Below are 19,751 nucleotides of genomic sequence, written 5' to 3'. Positions count from 1 at the left end.
AACCCGGGACCTCCCGGTCCTGAAATGAGTGGTAAACCACTGCACCACAGGATCGGTTCTGGCGAGCTAGAACGTACAGATTATGATAACGCCATTTGCGGCTGCATCCCTTTGCCACATTTGGCATTTCACGTATTGATCTTGCTGGCCACTGCGAATTAAATAATTACATCACTTACCTGACTACTTATATCAGACGGCATACGTCTCGCCTCTGATAAAACTGCTAACTTGAGGCCACACATAATCGACATGAACTTATAGTCGAAAAAAAAGGAAGACACACAAACAGCAATGTCGCATTTTCAATGAGATGTTAAAGATGTCACTATTCCGAATGCCATAAAGTGGTCAATATATTTATTAAGTCTGAAGTTTAAAATCAAAAAGATTAAGTCACTCATTTTTGCAGGAAAGCGCCTGAGCACCACTTTATTTTGCATGCACTTGGTTAAACAATCGTAAGGATTACACATGTTGGCTATCAAAGGCAATATTGTAACCACGAGCAATATCCTTTTATATTTCTTGCTACAACTGTAGAGTAAAGGGAAGACCAATGTCTTCTGTACCCAAAACATTTATAGTACATAAGAGGACTTCTCTATATCTTCTATAATCCGATCAACTTATTTTGTCAAGCGTGGATAATAAACAACATGAGATCAATCAATTGTGTATCGTTCACTGCACAATTTAAGCAAATTGAGCAAGTTCTCGTCCTCTATACTTTTTTTCATAAATATCTACACGATCTAACAAAGAGGTAATCGCACTGACTCGATAGCAATAAAAAAGGCGAAGCAAATCCTTTACAAATGAATGCCGTTCTACGATTGACTGTTAATACTGAACTGCTAAAGTCCGACCTTTTTTTTTAGCAGGTGGGTGTCGGAATTCAAAAAGTTTGCATCTTTGACGATGCCATCGTCCCACTCTGTTACTAAGTCATGACAGAATGCTGGTACGCAATATACCGATTTACAATCTGTTGATCTCAATCAAACAATACGACTAGAAATTTGGAGGGAAACACCCAATCAGCAAATCCACGCTAGCGACTACCTTTTCATCTCCACACTTGACCGATTTTGTGGCTGTGGAACCTGTATCAGTCTGATCTTTTTCTAAACGCGGTGTTTTAATTAAAAGTAAAAGCTCGAACTGTACTGATCACAAATTTAGTTTAGATGCTCACGTAGTCTCTGGTCTCATGGTTGCCATATGTTTGTGTAATCAGTGCTTACTTCGAGACTCATTTAGTCTCTATATCATTAGTATGCAGCGTCATCGGAGAAAACGCGCGATTTTTCTTATCTTGTCGTTCATGATCTCTTGGTGTTGCACTGCCGCGAAGGAGCGGAAGACAAGCACAAAATGCTCCGCTCGCTGCGCTCTAGATGCTGCATCGTGTCTACAGAATGGAGAATGCACATTTCCACTCGAGAAAACAGTCAAAGCCGATTGGCGTGTGGTGCTACAAGACGCGCCGATCTATTACTTTGATACCGTGGTACTCTTGCCGTGGGTGGAGACATTGGAGATAATAGGAAACAAGACGCGCGTGGTATTTAATGACGTCCACCCTTGGACAGGCAAGCATCTGACTGCGGTCTCATTCGCTGGCTTAGATTTTACCGATTCCCCGTTACCGCTTATGCCACACTCAGTTACCCACTTACAATTTGTAAACTGTGTCTTTAACCAATTTTCTATCGCGTGGATCATGTCCCTCTCGGAGCTTAAGTCGCTTGTGCTCAAAAACAATTCACTATCTGATGAGACACAGATACTGATGGAACTCAGTGAGCGACAATTTCAGGTGCTGAGATCACGATTGTCAGACGGGAGTATTCATCAGGATGAAATAGATGAAGAAGGAATGTCAAAATGCACAGTCTTACGAGGCCGCATCCGAAGACTAGGTGGCTTCAATGTGTGTATTATGCCTGATGAAGAAGCCACAGTGACTCGGCAATTGCAGACGCACGTGGACTCGGTATTTTTTAATAGTGAAGAAGATGACACAACTTTTCAAGAGGATGAAGTTAAGACTTCTGAGCAGGATACGCCGACTCTTGTGCTGATCAGTATGGCATTGCCATTCATCTACTTTCTGTATAAAGTTGTTCTCTACATCTCGTTTGCGAGAGCGAGTCATCGCGATAGTAACAGTGACGTTTCACCCGTCACCAACTCAAAAGTTGTGGACATAAATGAACAAGAGCGTTCTACGGCCAACGTATCGACCACTTCACCAACTGTCAGTCCAGTTCAACGTGCGCATCGAAAAGAAAAAAAATCGTTTTTTTTCGGTACTGAAAACGCTGACTTTTGGGTGGACGAAGAATTGCAACAGTGGCGACTGAATTTTCATCGTCTAAAATTGCTTAAGTGGCTGAACGTACCGACTGATGAGAAGCGCCAGACGTTGCGTAAACAAAGTGTGACGACTACCATAAATCCTCATGAAATTTGGCTGGCGTCTTTGGCATCAAATGAACAGGCGGTGGTAGGCTCATCAGAAAAAACATTTGTGGTGGCAAAATTTCTGCCGCCCAAAGAAAATTCTGGTCGGCGATCTTCAACATGTGGCACGAGAGATAAACTGAAGAGCGAAGTTAAGCGTCAAGCTCAACTAAATCACCCGCAAGTCGTGTCATTTATCGGCGTTGCCTGGTCGCGCGGAACGAACTTGGTCGCTATCACAGAATATATGACTCAAGGTGATCTTCGACAGTGGCTTCGTCGAACTGCAGTCACTCACAGTGGCAAATGGACAGTTTCTAAAGTTCAAATGTTGCTAGATGTAAGTAGCGCGCTGCTTTACATTCACTCTGTACTCCCCCATTCGGTGCATGGTAATTGCAATTCTCGGAACGTACTGCTGAATGATTCACTGCGTGCTAAATTGAGTGATTTTGGAATAGACAGTAGGTCTGATGGTTTCACGGATCAAGAGCTCACGTCGTACAGTATAGTGGGTTCCGGTCGCTGGATATCGCCTGAAGCTCTTTTAGGCCGTGAGACTTGTGCGACGTATCCAGATGCAAGCGACGTTTACTCTTTTGGAATTCTCGTTGCTGAGGTAGATTCACATGAGTTGCCGTTCTCAGATTTATTGCAAGCAAATCGGTCCGCTGTGCCCGAGTCGGACATTTTGCAACTTATTGCTAGAGGTGCCTTGTCGCCTACATTGTCGCCAGGGTGCCCCCAAAGTATCGTCAAGCTCGTTAACGCATGTACGAGCTATAACCCCAAGCACAGACCTAGAAGCGCACAAATGCAACAGGATCTGCTTCGCATTCTGGATGAGATCCGAGCAATTAGTAATGATGCGACAGCTCCGATAGCAGGTGATGTCCCTTCACGCTCTCGTACAAGTGCAACAAAATAGGTAGAATTGATAACACGATGAAATGTCTGATTATGCTTGTATCTCTCGACGTACAGCTCTCAATAATGTCCTGTGTAAAGTTACATGTAAGAAACAATTGCACTGCATCAATGAATTGAATAAGGACACAATAAATTCCAAAATATAACTCGCATGTTTTTGGCATAGCCGAAATATTCGATAAATCACCTAACGAAAATACTACTCAAGTCACAGAGTGTGTGTCCTACCTAGTCTTAGCGGGCTGAGTATACATTCTGCCGTCCGGCAGAGTGTTTGCCGTGCTAACAACTATAGCTTTCGGTGACGAGTTTGCCAGTGATGTCGAAGCTGTCGATGCTGTGTGTGATGGCAACGAAAAGAAAGATCTGTGACAGAAATGGTCGGCATAGACAACACCGGCAAATTGTCAACATGTCCTGACGGAAACGGCTTAATGGAACAACTACATTTGTAATATATTTCCCATATCAACTACCGCGCTGTAATGCCGAGGCTAATTCGGCGCCATGAGAAACCGTGGCTGAAGCCGATTGTGCAACCCATAATATTTTAGCATGTGCTATTTTACCAAAATACGTTTTTGTGCTTAAGCAACGAGCTTAAGTGCTGTAACTGTGCACGTGAAGAGTTTGCAGAAGCAGGTCAAAGCTTTCTTTCTTATACTATCTGAAGTTGCACATATGAATATGAGTTGCCTGCAAAGAACCAACCATTGACATTTTCCTAGAGCTCCAGTAGTCATATGTGCGGCCTTAAAAATCGTTTGCTTATTTCGGGCATGGACGTGCTCACAGCAAGTGATGTACGGTGGCGTCCAAGTTCTGCTAAGAGGCCTCAAAAGCTACACTTAAAATATATCCTTTCGGTTAGTACCTAGCAAAGCGCGATTAGATCTTGGAACGAGTAAATTGACGCTGGCGTTGTACTATCGGGATTACCCGTAATCTGCAACAGAGAAAATGTATTGCTAATGACGCGAATTTGCGAAAATTTGCAAATCTTGCGAAGTTTTCATTACTCTTCGTGCCCGAGACGAATTCTATTTTTCGTCTCCGAAGCAATTTATCTTTTCTACTTAAAATCCTACAAGATCACGATGACGGCTTTGAAAGACGGGTCTGAGCATGAGAATTGAACGCAAGCAAATCTGAAAAAGCGCCTGCACGTACAAACGCTTGAATCGAAAGTATGTTAAAGTTGCGTTCAATCGAAAGGATCGACTTCTACGCACGTTGTACAAGCAAAGAGAATGACTTCGATCAAAAGACAATGGACGTGCCCTAATCATTCGTACTCTTGATGCTAATAGACTGGCTGCCAAATCGAAAACAACTTTTACGAAGGTATCAAAGCATCGGCTGACATTAAATCAAACTAGAAAAAGATACCCTTTAAATCGACTAAGCCAAACGGTCTCAGCGCAGTCTTGGCGAGGGGAATAGACGCACAGCGGAAGTGACATCCCAACTAGTGACAATTTTTTTAAAAGCGTGGAGCCCTTGGCTGCACCGTTCGGCAGATGTAGACTAATTGCACTAAAAAGGTGCTATACACAAAATATAGCACATTCGCTTGGCCGACATGATAGGCCATAGTCTGAATGGTAGACAGTTTTGGCCACAGTGATTGAGCAAAGGATGTGTCAGCAGCACGGCCGCAGCGAGATTCATAAAGCCTTATTCGCACCCGCAGGCTTGATATCAAGGTTGTGTCATATCGACAACATTCTTCTTCAATGTCGCTGACGGAAATATCGTCTCTAAATGGGCAGCGCAAATTAAAATTTGGGCAAAAACCTGAAGAACTTCTCATAATTAGATTATTGCTCCTCCTAAAATAGATTTGTGATCCAAGTAGAGCAGGTAATCAATCGCATCACGCAACGGAGGTGCGCCTCTCGAACGAGCAATCGCCAAATTTACGGGTCGTGGCTATAGGAAAACGCGAGTGTAAGCTTGTAGTATAGTGTCGGTCTGCACATGTGTAACAGCGCCAGGGAAGCAATCCTAAAATTACTTCTACTAGCTCGTGGGATCAGCAATCCACAATTTTGGCAGTAAAAATTTCTTCTTTTTCGATTACTGGTAACTCTTTCGCTCAAATGTTGCGTGGTAAAACGCAGGATCACATCAAAGAGGCGACGAAAATATTTAAAAAATGCCTACTAATGATTGTGTTGAGGCAGAGAAATTCTTCAACAATTTAAAAGGCATAATTTTTAGGAATGACTGTTTGTGCAAAAAAGAAGTTTGTTCCGTACAAAACCAAGGCGCTCATGGGTAAAAGCTCGGAAAAAAATCTTTGGCGGAAGCGCTTTTTGTCTTGAGTCACAGTTGCGTCCAGCGGGATGACCGCCTTCAAACAGCAAAAGCACCATACGTTTTCCAACGCCCGTTTAGTTTAAAGCGAAAGTGACGGGGCATCTATTTTGGAAACGGTTGCAGGTCCAAAATTTAAATTTCGCAGAAGTATTTTTCACATGTATATATGATTCGCAATTTCAGGGGAAGGGGTGACCGGGGGAAAGCGACCGCTGGCAAAAAGCAATTTGCATAGTAGAAGGACTGTCCACTCTTTATTCGCTCTTTGTAACTCATGGCGGACACGTCCACCGACAATCAGCCAGAGCCAGCTCCACCCACAGATATGGTGGGTGCTGACAGTTTTGGCGATCTACTAGCACAACTATTACAATCACTACCTGCGGAGGCGTCGCGGCTCTTCCTTATGGCGCTAAGCGGCCTCTCACCAAGCGAAAGTGCTGAGCTTTGTCGCTACGTTGACCGCCTACGGGATGAGAAACAATTTCGCGTGATAAAAGCCATGGCCGAGTCCACTGTTGACGGCAAAAAGAAGTTTATTTTGAATTTGCGCAAAAAATTTATTGCACAGGAAGCCAAATTGGCGGAAGATCGTGCGCAAGAGGAGCAGAATATGGAGACTTACTTAAGGCGTAAGCATGCACTTACTGGTAAGTGACAAAAAATTTTAGCACTATAGTGAACATGTAATTATTGAGACTTGTGCACTATGTGTAGCTGTTAACAAGTTTCATTCATTGAATGCAGTCATTGGTCCTGATAGGTATGTTAAGTCTTTTCATTAAAATGATGCTAGTAGTGTGACGCACTTCTTGTCATGAGTGTAGTGCAGATAATGATGGTCATAAACTGACTTCACAACAGTTGGCCGGAATGCCAAATGCAGATGGAGTCGTTACTGGTCGCTCACTTTCTTCATCGTCAGTTGTAATTTCTAAGGAAGACATTTCTCTCGTTGGACGGTTACTTAGTAATTCACACATTGGAGATTCCGAAAAGAATCTTCGTGAACTGGAGATCAACAAAAAGGGATTTACGATAGGTGATAAGAGCGCAACAACTGCTACACAAGAACAGAACACAGCGTCAAAGCGAGATCGTCCTCAGAGCACTCATGCGCTTATTGAAGGCGAGCAAAAGCCCACACAGCGTACCCGTCATGATGCAAGCACACCAGAGGCTTCATCAAGCTTCAATGTCGAAAGATTTGATGAAAACACTGAGAATGGGGAAAATCCCGAAGCCCCTACAACCAAACGATGGACGAAAAGTCAGGATGCAGCCCTTCGAGAAAGCGTTCGTGTCCACGGAGAGAAAAATTGGAAGGCGATCGCCGAACTCGTGCCTGGTCGAAATCATGCGCAGTGTTTGCAGCGCTGGCGCAAGGTTCTGAAACCCGGTCTTGTGAAAGGTCATTGGTCTTTCGAAGAGGATCAAGTTCTTGAGTATCTTGTGACACAGGGATGCAACAATTGGGGTCAAATCGCAGAGCGTATACCGGGACGCACACCGAAACAGTGTCGTGAACGATGGAAGAACCACCTGGATCCAGCTATTAATAAAGGCCCTTACACCGAAGAAGAAGATTCTGTGATCCTCACTGCACAGGCGCGGCTTGGTAATAAGTGGTCACAGATTGCTCAACTTTTAAAAGGACGTACCGAAGATTCTGTCAAGATTCGCTGGAAATCACTCAAACAGAACCCAAGCAAGGCTGCAGCATCGCACGCTCAGCACAAGAAAAACCAGCAACAAGCACAAGCTGCTGCTCAACATGCGGCAATGGATTACCACAATTCGGCACTTATGAGACAGCGACAGTTGCAACTATTGCAGCAACAGCAACATCTTCAGGTGCACAATAATGCCGAAGCCGTACAACAGCTTGACCAACAACAGCATATGCAGCAAATGCGTCTTCACGAAAAAATGCTGCAGCAAATGCAACAAGGTCGGCACATTAGCCACGTTGCCATGTTGACAGAGGATCTCAAGGTTGAATCGTACCAGCCAAATCGCGCTATGCTCATGGGTCACTCGCCTGGTGGTGACGCAAACCTCTACGCCGCCGCTGCTTATGCCCAACAGTCTTATGTTCCTCCGCAGCAATATAACGGCCAGGGCTTTGTTGCGACTAATTGCTATGATCCTCGAAATTACGAACGATCAACACCTAAATTTGCAAATACGTCGCCAGTTCATCAGACCGACCACCACCAGCAGGATAATAGTGACACGTGGCTTCAACCTTCAACACCTGCAGCAAACGGTGAAATTGATCAGCAACAACGAAGTCGACGGTCTCAACATGTAAGCTCTAACGGCTCCATTCTGTGGGATCCCTATTCGCGACAAGACGCATCTCAATTGAGCCCATTAAGTCTACAGGTGAGTGCATTTCTGTCGTAAAAACTTGCTGGTGCTGGCAAGGTGCGAGCAGAAACGGCAAACTTGCGAGCATTAGCCACATTAACTTTTATTTGGTTGCTGATCGACCGTGGCGTGCGTTGCAGGCGCTGTTGCAAGATCCGTCACGAGGGGGCGAACTAGACTCGAGTTTCTACCAGCCTGTAGAACAGCAACCGGAAGAGGCTGTTGCTTTTACCATTGGCGACTCAAGCTTTGGTAGTACGCCAACATTGACGTTTCCGCACACGCATGCACTGTAAATGCTGTAAATGCTGTAAATGCTGCTCTTAATTGATTGTTTGGTAAACAGAAGGAATCTTGAATTTTCACTAAGAAATTTAGCCTCTTTGATCTCAACATAATATTTGAATAGGTCTAAGCTGACAGGAACACAGATATGATCCTAAGGTCGCGGAATCAATACGTATGTGAGCATCACCCACTCAATGAACCACTAAATCATTTGAATCATTGAGCATCCACGGATACATGATTAAATACGTAAGAGCAACATGTAACAAGAGTCTGTAGCGTCTTTTTATTGGATTTAGCAGATATTTGAATAAGCATTTCTTGTTGCATAATTTACTAGCAAAGTATTTGTATTTGAAGATATTGCATGTACAATTGGAGAAATAAGTGATCGACATCAGCTCGGTTTATACATTGAATTATTTGAAAAAAGATTTTATCTCTCTCTATTTTATCCAATCCAGCGCTTCGTTCAGCATTATGTATGTGTATACAATTCGTTTGTGCTGACTTCTTCAGTGTATACTGAAAGCACCCCTCTATTTTCCCCTAATTGCAATTTCTCAATTGCTCTCAATGACAGATTCCCTGACGTTTGACTTGTTTGATGGCTTGCCGCTTGACTACACTTTTCTCGAGGGTGGAGGAGACGATTCTGTGTCAGAATCAAAAAATGCTGGAGGCGCTAATGGCGATCCCAACCTGACCTCTGTTGCTAGAAGTTTCGTGATGCCAGACGACCAAATGCTGCTTGATAGCGACGTGCCCAGCTCATCTCCTACTAATATGATGGCGTCAAAGTCTGAAAGCGAAGATCTACTATCTCCGCTTAGCTTTGTTTTTAACTCAAACGGAACACTCACTGAGGGAACGAGTTACCGCGTGGCTCCGCAACACAAGCACAAGCGAGTGCGTTCGAACCCGGACGTCTTGCAGGGATTTAGCATGGCAAATATGGCTCCAAGCGTCATCACGCCGCCCATTATGGGCCACAATCGAATGATTTTTTCTCAGCATCATACCATGACCTCACTTGGCTCGGTTCCGCAGGAACCGATGACTAATCTCATGCATTTAGTCGACACGCCGACGCTGCAGGATGATTCATTTCAAGAGATGGATGAATTTCTGAAGGAGATGTCGTGGTCAGAACTCAATTCCGAAGAACAACAACAATATGTACCTGATTTGACAACACCAGACAGAAATAACTCTTCAAGCTTTGTCGAGGCTTCACCGGTGGCTTACCGCTCCCAGCGTATCCAACATGAAGTAAATGAGCTAAAACTGAAGCGAAAGCGCCCGGCAAATCACCATTCAAGACACCACTCAAATCCTGTAGATTTGTTGCACAATTTGGACCAGTTTCGCGTTTTGGCGCAGCAGAATAAGCAGCAACAGATGCAGATGCAGGTACAACAATCATCGCAAAAGATTATTCCGGATACGTTTAAAACGTTACAGGATTCTACGAATTTTTTTGTGCCGCCACAAGTCAGCACGCACCACTCTCAGTTTCAAGTGCCGCCTCAAATTGCCAGCGGTGCTGCTCATTCGCTACATAGTCGTCGTTCATCACTTGGAAGCAATTTGCCGCCACGTGCAGCCGCTCGCAGGCGTGGAGCTAATCGCTCATCGGGATTGTCCATGGATATGTCCCAAATGAATTTAAATTTTCTTTCGGTCCCGGAAGACGCAAGTATGATTGACATTAATACTCAACGATCACCGCCACGACACAGTGCGAGCTCCTCTGCCTCCTCATCAGGCACCAAGAATTTGAGCGTGGACGAAATGAATCGAAAGATGTACAAATGCGGGCGATGCGGACAGCCAAAAGTGGGCCACGTTTGCACGATGCCCGATCAACGTAACAATTGGACCCAGGCGGATTTGGAGGTCACTAAGGGTCTCAAGATCATGCGAGTCAATTGCCATATCATTACAGTAAAGAGCAAATGGATGGTGCGGTGCGATGACCACGAACCACCGCAGCTTCCAAACAAGGTCGAGATCAAAAGTGAGGAGGAAGTTGAGGCTGAGCCGTCAGGGCTTTAACCGCGCGCTCCTTGCTAAAGTGCTCATCGAACTACATGTAATATTTGTTTATAGGCCCACATTAATAATATGGATAAGTGGGGCTCGAATTGGTCAAACCCCTAACGCTAAATAAACAAAACATTTTTTTTGAGCAGTCGCCTTTTGTTACCAGCTGTGTGACAATGCAATTCGACTGGAGTCGTTTGCAGACATGATTCCGATGAAAAAGGTGTGATTTTAACATAAAAACATTGAATGTTTACGAGGCTGGAAGATTATGGCTTTATGATCTTGAAAATATTCTAGAACATTCCAATCTACCACCTAAATTTTTGGCGGGTAGAATGAACTCAAGGATATGAGATCAGAGCAGAGGAGTGTAGCGCCAGTGCACACGGCGCATCGCCCATGAACGCGCAGCCACTACATTTACAACAACCACGCCAACGCCGATAAACGCGTAAAATAGGCTGCTCGATCCGCTGACCTGCTGTATGCTCGAAAGTGACGTCGACATCATGTCAACTGTGCTGGATTGCTTAGTCGCAACAATTGAAAAGTCGGGATCATCGGACAGCGCGGACTCAGCAGTTTCGACGGAGTAGTATACTGGCTTCTTGTCGGGAACAATTGCTGATTCGAAGATCGCAACTTTGTTTACTGCTGAGGGGTAGACAATAGAGCTAGCCTCGCGCCAGAACCACCAGCCCTTGATCTTAATGTCAGTCGGCGGTGCATTCACGTAGCCTACTTTTCCCCATACCGATGTGGACACCGTCAGCTTGTCGGTCACCTGTACGAGTAGTTCCCCATTGCCCCACACGTCCACGTCTGCCTGCCGTGCGATGATGGAACCAACAAGAAGCTGACCTGAGCCTGACAGCGTTAGCGTCTCCTTGGTCACACAGCCCGACGTAGAAAAGCTAAAAATTCCTGATCCGTATACTGAGGCCTTGAGCGTTTGTGAAGTCAGGTCGCTAGACTCCACCACAATAGTACCAGACCCAGCTACCGTGGTCTTCACTTCGTTGGCCCTGAAGGTGTCCGCCAACAGGGCAACCGTACCGTTACCTGCGACTTCAACGTTAAAAAAGCTCTCAAGGATGACTTCAGGAATCGTCAGCTGGGCCCGACCGCTGCCTGTGACTTCCACTTCTAATGATCCGATCGTGGCATTCGAATCGGATTGCAAATACAAATTACCGTCGCCCACGCACGCAAACTTGATGTCAGCTTCGGAGTCGTCCAGCGCTATCGTATCACCATTTAGAACGACGTCGCCTGAAAAGGCTGAGGTGACACGGCGCACTGAATTTTTTTTGAACAAATAGATCGTTGTCTGCACATACCCTTCGCCTGATGCATCCTCATTCATCAAATGAAGCTTAAGACTGTCGTCTCGGCGAGGATGCAAAGGTGCGGCTTGAAACATATTAAGCAAATCCGATGAGTTGCCTGAAACTACGATCTTGGCCACGACTGCCTCCTCACTCTTCTCATCTTGATGGCGATGTTTGCGCAGCATCGAGGTCGGTATTTCGATAGTTGCGACCGCCATACTGCTATCCCTCCACTCTGAGCCGGCGCTAGATCCAACAGTCGTCGCGCCAGGTACAAATCCAGGAATGACTCCAGGGACCGTGCCAGGCACGACACCAGGGGTCACACCGGGAACAACACCCGGTGTATCAGTACTTGGCACCTTCATTGGAGCTTCCGACGGTGGAAGAAGAGACGGGTCCAACTCCACAAAAACGGGGCCAGGCACAGCCAGGTATAGCTGCTCCAATTGAGTGAAGCTAGAAACTACCCAGGTGCGCTGGAGAGTTTGATGCTCGCCAAGGATGTCTTCAGGAGGTGCCACCTCCGACACATTGAAAGTCCAAGCACTCGAAGTTCCGCAGCCAACAATTAATGCTGTCACGCAAGTTGAGAGCTTCATGGCTTTTGTGAGGTCTATGAAGCAGATTCTCGAATGAGTAGTGGAAGATACTAACTGTTAATCACATATTTTGCAATCATACTCGTATTGTATGCATATCTTACTCTGCAAATATTGACCCTAATTTTTGGCCCTGAAATAATTTAATTAGCAGAGGTTCGATTGGTCTAAATTCCGCAGACTCAATGGCTTTCAATAGTTTGCTTTACTATTACAACCGAAAATAAGTTCTAGTTAGACCAATAATGATTATGCGTTTTATTATTTCTCAGGATCAACTATCTTTTCTCTGAGTGCGGTTAGCAGCCCACAATGAACCTCAGGCCGCTTCTTTTTTGGAGTGGAATGTCGTTACGATGGTACTTTTAAATGATGAAACTAATTGTATCTAATAATTGTGAATTTTGTACAGTTGTACCGTAGTGCTATCAATACAATTGTATTGAATACGTGAGATTATGTACACAAAACTACAGTACTCTCACCCGCTTAGGCCAGCTTTCCCATTTATTTTGTCTTCTAAAGAACCCTACGCAAAAAATGAGCTTTCTAAGATCTACCACTGTCCCTGCAGTCTTACTCCACTCTCTGCTTCTGAGTGTTCTTACACCGGAAGTCTACACCTGTGCATTAAATTAATGGCTAAACGAGCCTCCGTAATAGCGTGGTCTTTGCGGCGGACGCGCTTAAGGAATTCTTGGTGAGTTGGCCGAGGTATTCTCCGATGAGAATGGTCCCAATGACTTTCTGAGTCCTGCCCGATATCTCCAACCTCACTCGGCAGCAAACGGCCAAGCGAGAAGATTCTCACTGCGCCACACAAGTTCTGGATGAAGCTGTTTTGGAGGACACCAAGCTCGGGCTTCGTGTCCATTTCCATCGGCGAAAAGTGTTCTGACACCCCGCATTAGAGCTCACGATAATGTCCAGATGAACTGAAACTGGCTAAAGTCGTCCAGCTTGCTTAACTGCAAACGCAAATGCTACTCTCACTGTTGTCAAATAACGTCGTCATTAAAAGCTTCTAAGTCGCTCAAGGTTGCTCGCAGCACTAGAGCCGAGCTCCTTCGTGCTCATACGTGCGGTCCTTCCGCTCATACCGAGAACGCCAAGTGACAACCCATCGCCTTAAGTTCCTGATGTTAACAGCACTGCCCAATCCCATGAAAAAGGTGTAATTGCTGCCAACCAAGGGTCTATGTGACCACGAACCCCATTGCTTTCTACAAGTTGGGAGTCCGCTGCGACGATCGACCCTGACCTTTCTCGAAGGATTGTAAAGACCGAAGGTGCGACAGACCGTAAGCGATCTCGGTACCTCTCCATAGTAAAAGCAATGGATAGCTGGCTATAGGGGGTGGAGACGTCAATTCGTCTGCAATAGGGCTCTTAAAGTCCGAGTGGTTCGAAAGGGCGGGGTTGTGAAGAGCCTCAGTACTGCCTTTAAGGAGTTGAATAAGTTTACAGTCGCTTCAGGACTTTGCAAGTATCTCATCGCTTATTCGCTACGATCGTGAACGGCCTGGTGTAGTGTGGTCGTAACTTGCTCCCAAACCGCAGACAGCGTATACATAAATGGGCTGATGGAGCTCGATAACACTTATGCTCCCAAAATATATTCACGTGTGTTCCGCCTGCCTATGTTATTGGCGTGTTGCATCTGTTTGTATCGGCTCTCAGCCGTAGCATCGCATGTCCTATGCATGACGCTTGATCTTATTGAGCTGAACTCATTAATTTTAATGCGATTTGTAACCAGGCATATCAGCAAGTTGATTCTGATCGACAATTCCTCCTCCAATAAGACTGGGCCACTTCATTGCGGTGTCAAATTATCAGTATGAAACGAGACAAAGCCTGTAGAGGCCTACACTACATTATTCAGCGCAAAATTGATTGAGAGCAAGAGCCCGCTTCAGCACCACTCTCTCCATGTAAGTGCTCCAATGAAAATTTTTTGACAACGCAAATTACGCGTTTCGTTCATCTGTTTGCGAATGGTCAGCAGTTGACATATCCAAATTGGATTCAAGCGCATTTAAGTTGTTTACTAGAAGCTCGCTGTAAAATGCGGATCTATGTCCGATACAGGGGCTATCAACAAGCTAATATTAGCGAGGCACTTTGTCGAAGAACAGCTTGGCTGTAGCCTTAACGCTCATATTATCGCTGACATCAGTCATTTTGCACAGACGTTTTATTGCTGGACGCGTCTCCTGAGAGCCCTAAATAGTCCATACTGATGAACGCCAGCACTTTGCCAAAAGTGGTAGACTGGCCAAATATGCTACCGCAAACGGGGAAAATTTACGATTCTCACGTGCAAACATATATGCTTACCCACTTATACACGTTTGTCCACCAACACATAGTGCGAACCGAGCAGTATGTCTTTCATCCTCCGAGGTGGTAAACGAGACATGTGCCTCGAGCATTAGTCTTTCAATGTAGTCTTCGTCATGAGAAACCACCTTGACCGGGATACACGCACCCTGGTATTAAAGGCTGGGTCACAGAAGATGGTGTGACTATAAAAGGGTGTCGGTTACATAAGCCGGTGTAATCACACAATGGTGTGGCCACACCATAACAAGAAGTCAGTACATGGTTGGACTGCCAGATATGCATTTTATTTAGATTTTACTATTTAATCGAAAAACTACAGCTTTAAATTTTGATGAGTTTGCCGCAAATAAAGCCACAAAAATGCAGTCTACATTTTGCATGGAAGACTTTGTTTGCCTTGGGTCAAGATTGTGGTTACTCTTGGAGTAAGCGGATTGTAACCCGCTACACTCGTACTGGTTCTTAGTATATAACGAAGGTCACCAATCTTAGCTTAGCTTCCTTTAAGCGAATGAGCTACGGCAGCCCCGCTGCAGCCACTACAGGCTGGGTGTCATTTGGACCAGTGTTGTGATGCAGCAAACCTTACTATAGGGCCCAGCAGTGCAGGCGTGCAAAAGTGCGCCTCGATGAAGCGATATCTTAGTGATTAATTTCAGGGCTTTCGGCAGCGCAATGCAAATTGTGTATAACCCATCCGTCGTACGCATCGCCTTATCGAGTGGCGATACCACAATTGTGACATGCAACAATTCATAGTCTGCGCGACGCGAAAGTGCATCCGCCACAACAGCCAACCTGCCATACACCTAACCGCAAAGGTACTCTCGGCATGAACATCGTGCTACTTTATGTGATTGATGTGATAATGGCGTCACGATGCGCAACGATGCATGATCTCTATAGATCACAAAAGGCTTAGGGCCAAGCAGGTGTATACTGAATTTGACGAGAGCATACTGCATTGTAAGTGGCTTTTGTCATGAAAAATGTTGTCTTTTTTAGCAGCTTGGAGCTGATGAGACGTCGACGCCATTATGCGTCTATGCCTTCTTGGAGTAAAGAGCAGCTTATTGCAAAGATTAAAGCGTAAGAGACGACATCGAATGACCATTCTGAGCCATCGACTAAATGAACAGCTTGTTTAAAATGTGAACTTTAGGAAGAATCGCTAAGATTTTCTACCGCGCTCTGTGGGAGAGTGTAACGGGGTTACTCGTACCCTTGTATGAAAGAGCGGGTCGCACAAGATGATGCGACCGTACATAGGTGTGTATTACACAATTTGGTGTAATCATACAGTGGTGTGGCTACAAACCCTAGTAACAAGAAGCCACTGCGTGGCAGAATTTCCGATTGTTATGCATATTAATTAGGTTTTGCTATTTAATCAAGTAATCTAAGGATTAAGATATTGGCGGCTCCGCCGCTAATAAAACAATTATTTACAGTTTCAATTTTTGACCTGAAGAGTGTGTTTGTCTTGGTTAAGGTTTGGGGTACTCTAGGAGCTAGCGTATTGCGATCCGCTACACTCGTACTGGTTCTTGTTAAAAACGCAAGGTCGGTGAGCTTAGCTTAGCTTCCTTTGTGCAGACTCCCGTGGTTGTCTCTTGCGCAAGGCGCGTCAAGGTTCGTTGAATTGACGGCCCGCTTCTAACCAGTCTAATTTGACGCTGGGGAACGAGAGCACTCCGTAGGCGTGTGGCGCCCTACTAAGGGTAAACTGAGTTCTGTTGAGCCTTAACAAGGTAGAGGGCAGCAAGGCCCAGCCCCGAAGAGCTGCGTGCACTTGAACACGGAATGTGTGTGCAAGTCGGGCTTGCTGGTCGTAAAAGCGACCGTGAAGGGCTTTGAAAAGCTATGGAAAATCGACATCGATTCCGGGACGTCGGGCAATTATGTTCGATGCTCCACGATCAAAGAAAATCGAGTGACATCGTCATAGTCATTATTCGCTTAGCGACGGAAACTTGTGTCACTGTGCCGAAGGTCCTCGTGGACCTCGATGTCAAGTTACTTGATTTGATAGCGTGGAATGCTGTCTAGGCTTAGACTTGGATGCAAGGTATGAAGTTAGCCTTGGTATGGCATGGCTGGAACACCATGAGCCATGGATTGGTTGGAGGTCGAAGACCTTATGCGCTACACGCACATTTCCTGGTGGAACTTTGGTGAGTCATGAACCCACCTCTGCTAGGAAGCAGAAACGCTGTTGGCGCTGGCACTGGCACGGGATCGGGACGGTCAATGTGTTGGATGGCGGAGTATCCGAGTTGTTAAATACCAAATGTGTTCTGGACAGGAGTCGCGAGAGTAGCTCGCGGGCTGAACGCGGAGTGGCACGTAACTCACTCAGCACTGCTCAAAATTGAAACAGTCGCTGCATCCCAAGAGTGGCATAGTCGGCCAAGGGCCGAGTCATCGAGGGCAAGGCCCCAGTGATACACGTGAAGTGGCACGTGACCCACTAAGCACTGCTCACATTACAAAGCAGTTACTGAACGCCAAGAGTGGTATGACCGGATGAGTTCCGAGGCATCGAGGGCGAGGCCTTGTGATACGCGTGGAGTAGCACGCTATCCACTGGACGAAGGCTCCAAAATAGCAGCTTTTTCTCGGATGTTGTTATTTATATTATGGCTCCGATGGAGAAGGAATTGGGGACACTGAACGACGCCGAGTGCGTGCTCCCACTGGTCTCGATGCGACGTAAATCCTCTATAGAGAGTATACGGCAAAGCCGTATGATATCTGCAAGACGCAGGGCATCGACCCTGACCCAGGGTGTGTCTACCGTAGATGACATCGCACAGCTATATAACCTCGTCAACGGTTTGACGGAGAGGAAGACGGTGACTTCAACCTCGAGGCTATTCCCGCCGTGGATGCTCTTCTTGAGCTGGACGAGATGCCCTTCGAAGCGTATAGCGGTGCCTTGAAGGCAGGCGATCAAGTCGAGGTGGTCATTATTAGACCGAACGAGGAGATTAACTCGTCGTCGCTTCTGGATAAAGCTGTCCTGGAGGACACTAACAGGGTGTTGAACGCACGAAGTATATCATCGATCCTGAAGTATCCCTCGAATCCGTATCATCCCTTGGTAAAGGAATTTTAAAACCTCATCTCCAAAGACCCGCCATCGTTCCTACCTCCTGACCGAGGTGTGCATCATGAGATTAAATGGGTTTCGGGAACCAAATTCTGCGTAACAAGACAATGGCCCTTGCCCAAACAGCAGTGTGGCGTCATTGATGCCTTGTTATGTGTGAAGCACGACGCAGGATTAGTGCGTGAGAGCAAGTCTCTTCATTCGACACCAACGCTTTGTGTCCGGAAGCCGAACGACAAGTGGCGTATCGTTCACGCTAATGATAAGCTAAATACTGCCACCATTTCAGCAAAGTCGATTTCTAGGAAGGCGGCTCTCCAGAACAATATAGCTGGCTGTACATGGTACAGCGCACTCGACTTTGCTGATAATTATTACCAATTCCTCATGAGAGCGAGTGATATTCCCCTGACAATGGTGAGTACTCCGAGCTGGATACTCTTGGAGTGGCTGGTGATGCCCAAAGAGCTGTCATATGCACCAGCAACATTGAATCGTCTTGTGACGCAATTGATTGGGCTTCATCGGGCGTATGCACAGATGTTTTTCGACGACATCGTTGTCCGCAGTCCTGTGGGGCACGGAAGGATGCGGAAAACCACATCATCTATTGGAGAACTATGCTCGAGTGCATGCGGACAAATAAGCTGTATGCTAATGCCGATAAGTGCATCATCGGCGCTGAAGAAATTCTCTGTTCAGGATGCTTTATTGGGAAGAGTGGTCTTCGAGCAGATCCCACTGAGGTCAAAGCCATTGTAGACTGGCCGATTCCAGAGAACCAAAAGGACTTGCGCAAGTGGCTTGGCCTGGCCAACTACTTTCACAAGAATAGCGCAAATTATGGGGAAATGGCACGGTCGTCGTCTAATCTCCTTAAGAAGGATAAGAAGTGCTGTTGAGATACCGAGCATCGGGAGGCAATTGACAGGGTCAAAGACAGCCAAATTCATGTAGCATTACCGGCGTTGCCAGACCCCTAATCGTCTTTTTAGTGTTGTCTGAAGTGCTTTGGACTTTGCCATCGGCTGCACACTGCTGCAAGCAGACGCAGAGCAACATCGGGTCATCACGTTCGAATCTGGCCATCTTACGGCTGCGGAGAGAAACTACCCAGTCCACAACAAGAAATTACTCGCGATGAAGTATGCACTTGTCAATTCAAGGTGCACTTGCTTGGCTCAAACCGTTTCTGATCTACACAGATCACGCGTCATTACGCACTGCGATTCAGTCCTCACCTCTCACAGAGGATGGCCAGGTGACTCTCATTCGTTGCAGAATATAACTTCAAGATGAACTATAAGCCAGAAAGCAGAATGCTTCGGCTGATGCGTTTTCACGCAGACCGGACTATGAGCTTGCTCAGGTCATGACGGTGACGTCGTCAGCGACGGAGTTGATCCGCGCAGCATACGCTGGTGACAATATGTGTGTAGCACTGCAACAGGCTTTCATGACCGAGGAATTTGGAAACTCGGACAAGAAATAGTCGGCGCGTTTGCACGCATGATTACATCGAAATTTGTTGAATAACGGGTCGCTGTATTATAGCACCGATCAAACGGATACGTTACGAAGTGTGGTCCCTCACGATGTAGATTTCAACTACCATATTCTCTATGAGGCCCAAGACACCCCACTTAGTGGACATCATGGTCATGAGAAGACGTGCTTTTCGGTGTGTTGCCACTATTGGTGGCCCAAGCTGTACAAGTGGACGAGTACATATGTGCGCACGTGTGAGACTGTCAGAGGGTGAAACTCTCTCCGAATGCGGTGGCGCTGCTGACCAAGTTTGCCGGTACCCACCGGATGTTGGCGGACCATGAGTACGGACTTTGAGTTTGGCTTGCCGAAGGACTCGACAAGCAACACGGATGAAGTGGTTCTGTGAGCCGTTTGAGCACGATGGTTCATCTTGCCGCA

The 19,751-nt window shown here is 46.1% G+C and overlaps 5 protein-coding genes across 5 annotated transcripts; 3 read left to right on the top strand and 2 right to left on the bottom strand.

The window, feature by feature from the left end:
* Positions 1 to 1,327: 1,327 nt before the first annotated feature.
* Positions 1,328 to 3,397, top strand: PHALS_12054 (tkl protein kinase; the record flags this gene model as incomplete). The annotated part of the gene is made up of 1 exon (XM_024727524.1): positions 1,328 to 3,397. One exon carries the CDS (start codon positions 1,328 to 1,330, stop codon positions 3,395 to 3,397), a length of 2,070 nt encoding a protein of 689 aa, XP_024578093.1.
* Positions 3,398 to 5,995: 2,598 nt separating this feature from the next.
* On the top strand, positions 5,996 to 8,390 carry PHALS_12053 (myb-like dna-binding; the record flags this gene model as incomplete). The annotated part of the gene is made up of 4 exons (XM_024727523.1): positions 5,996 to 6,371; positions 6,439 to 6,484; positions 6,549 to 8,109; positions 8,235 to 8,390. 4 exons carry the CDS (start codon positions 5,996 to 5,998, stop codon positions 8,388 to 8,390), a joined length of 2,139 nt encoding a protein of 712 aa, XP_024578092.1.
* Positions 8,391 to 8,960, bottom strand: PHALS_14558 (uncharacterized protein). The gene has a single exon (XM_024727522.2). The coding sequence runs from the start codon at positions 8,778 to 8,780 to the stop codon at positions 8,574 to 8,576; it is 207 nt and encodes a 68-aa protein (XP_024578091.1). The 5' UTR covers positions 8,781 to 8,960; the 3' UTR covers positions 8,391 to 8,573.
* On the top strand, positions 8,959 to 10,440 carry PHALS_12052 (uncharacterized protein; the record flags this gene model as incomplete). Its single annotated transcript, XM_024727521.1, has 1 exon — positions 8,959 to 10,440. One exon carries the CDS (start codon positions 8,959 to 8,961, stop codon positions 10,438 to 10,440), a length of 1,482 nt encoding a protein of 493 aa, XP_024578090.1.
* A 346-nt stretch (positions 10,441 to 10,786) lies between these two features.
* Positions 10,787 to 12,364, bottom strand: PHALS_12051 (Protein of unknown function DUF2807; the record flags this gene model as incomplete). The annotated part of the gene is made up of 1 exon (XM_024727520.1): positions 10,787 to 12,364. One exon carries the CDS (start codon positions 12,362 to 12,364, stop codon positions 10,787 to 10,789), a length of 1,578 nt encoding a protein of 525 aa, XP_024578089.1.
* Between the last annotated feature and the right edge of the window lie 7,387 nt (positions 12,365 to 19,751).

Source organism: Plasmopara halstedii (assembly GCF_900000015.1).
Source record: "Plasmopara halstedii genome assembly, contig: Scaffold_614, whole genome shotgun sequence".
NCBI classification, from domain to species: Eukaryota; Oomycota; class Peronosporomycetes; order Peronosporales; family Peronosporaceae; genus Plasmopara; species Plasmopara halstedii.
This window is presented reverse-complemented; position numbering and strand designations above follow the sequence as displayed.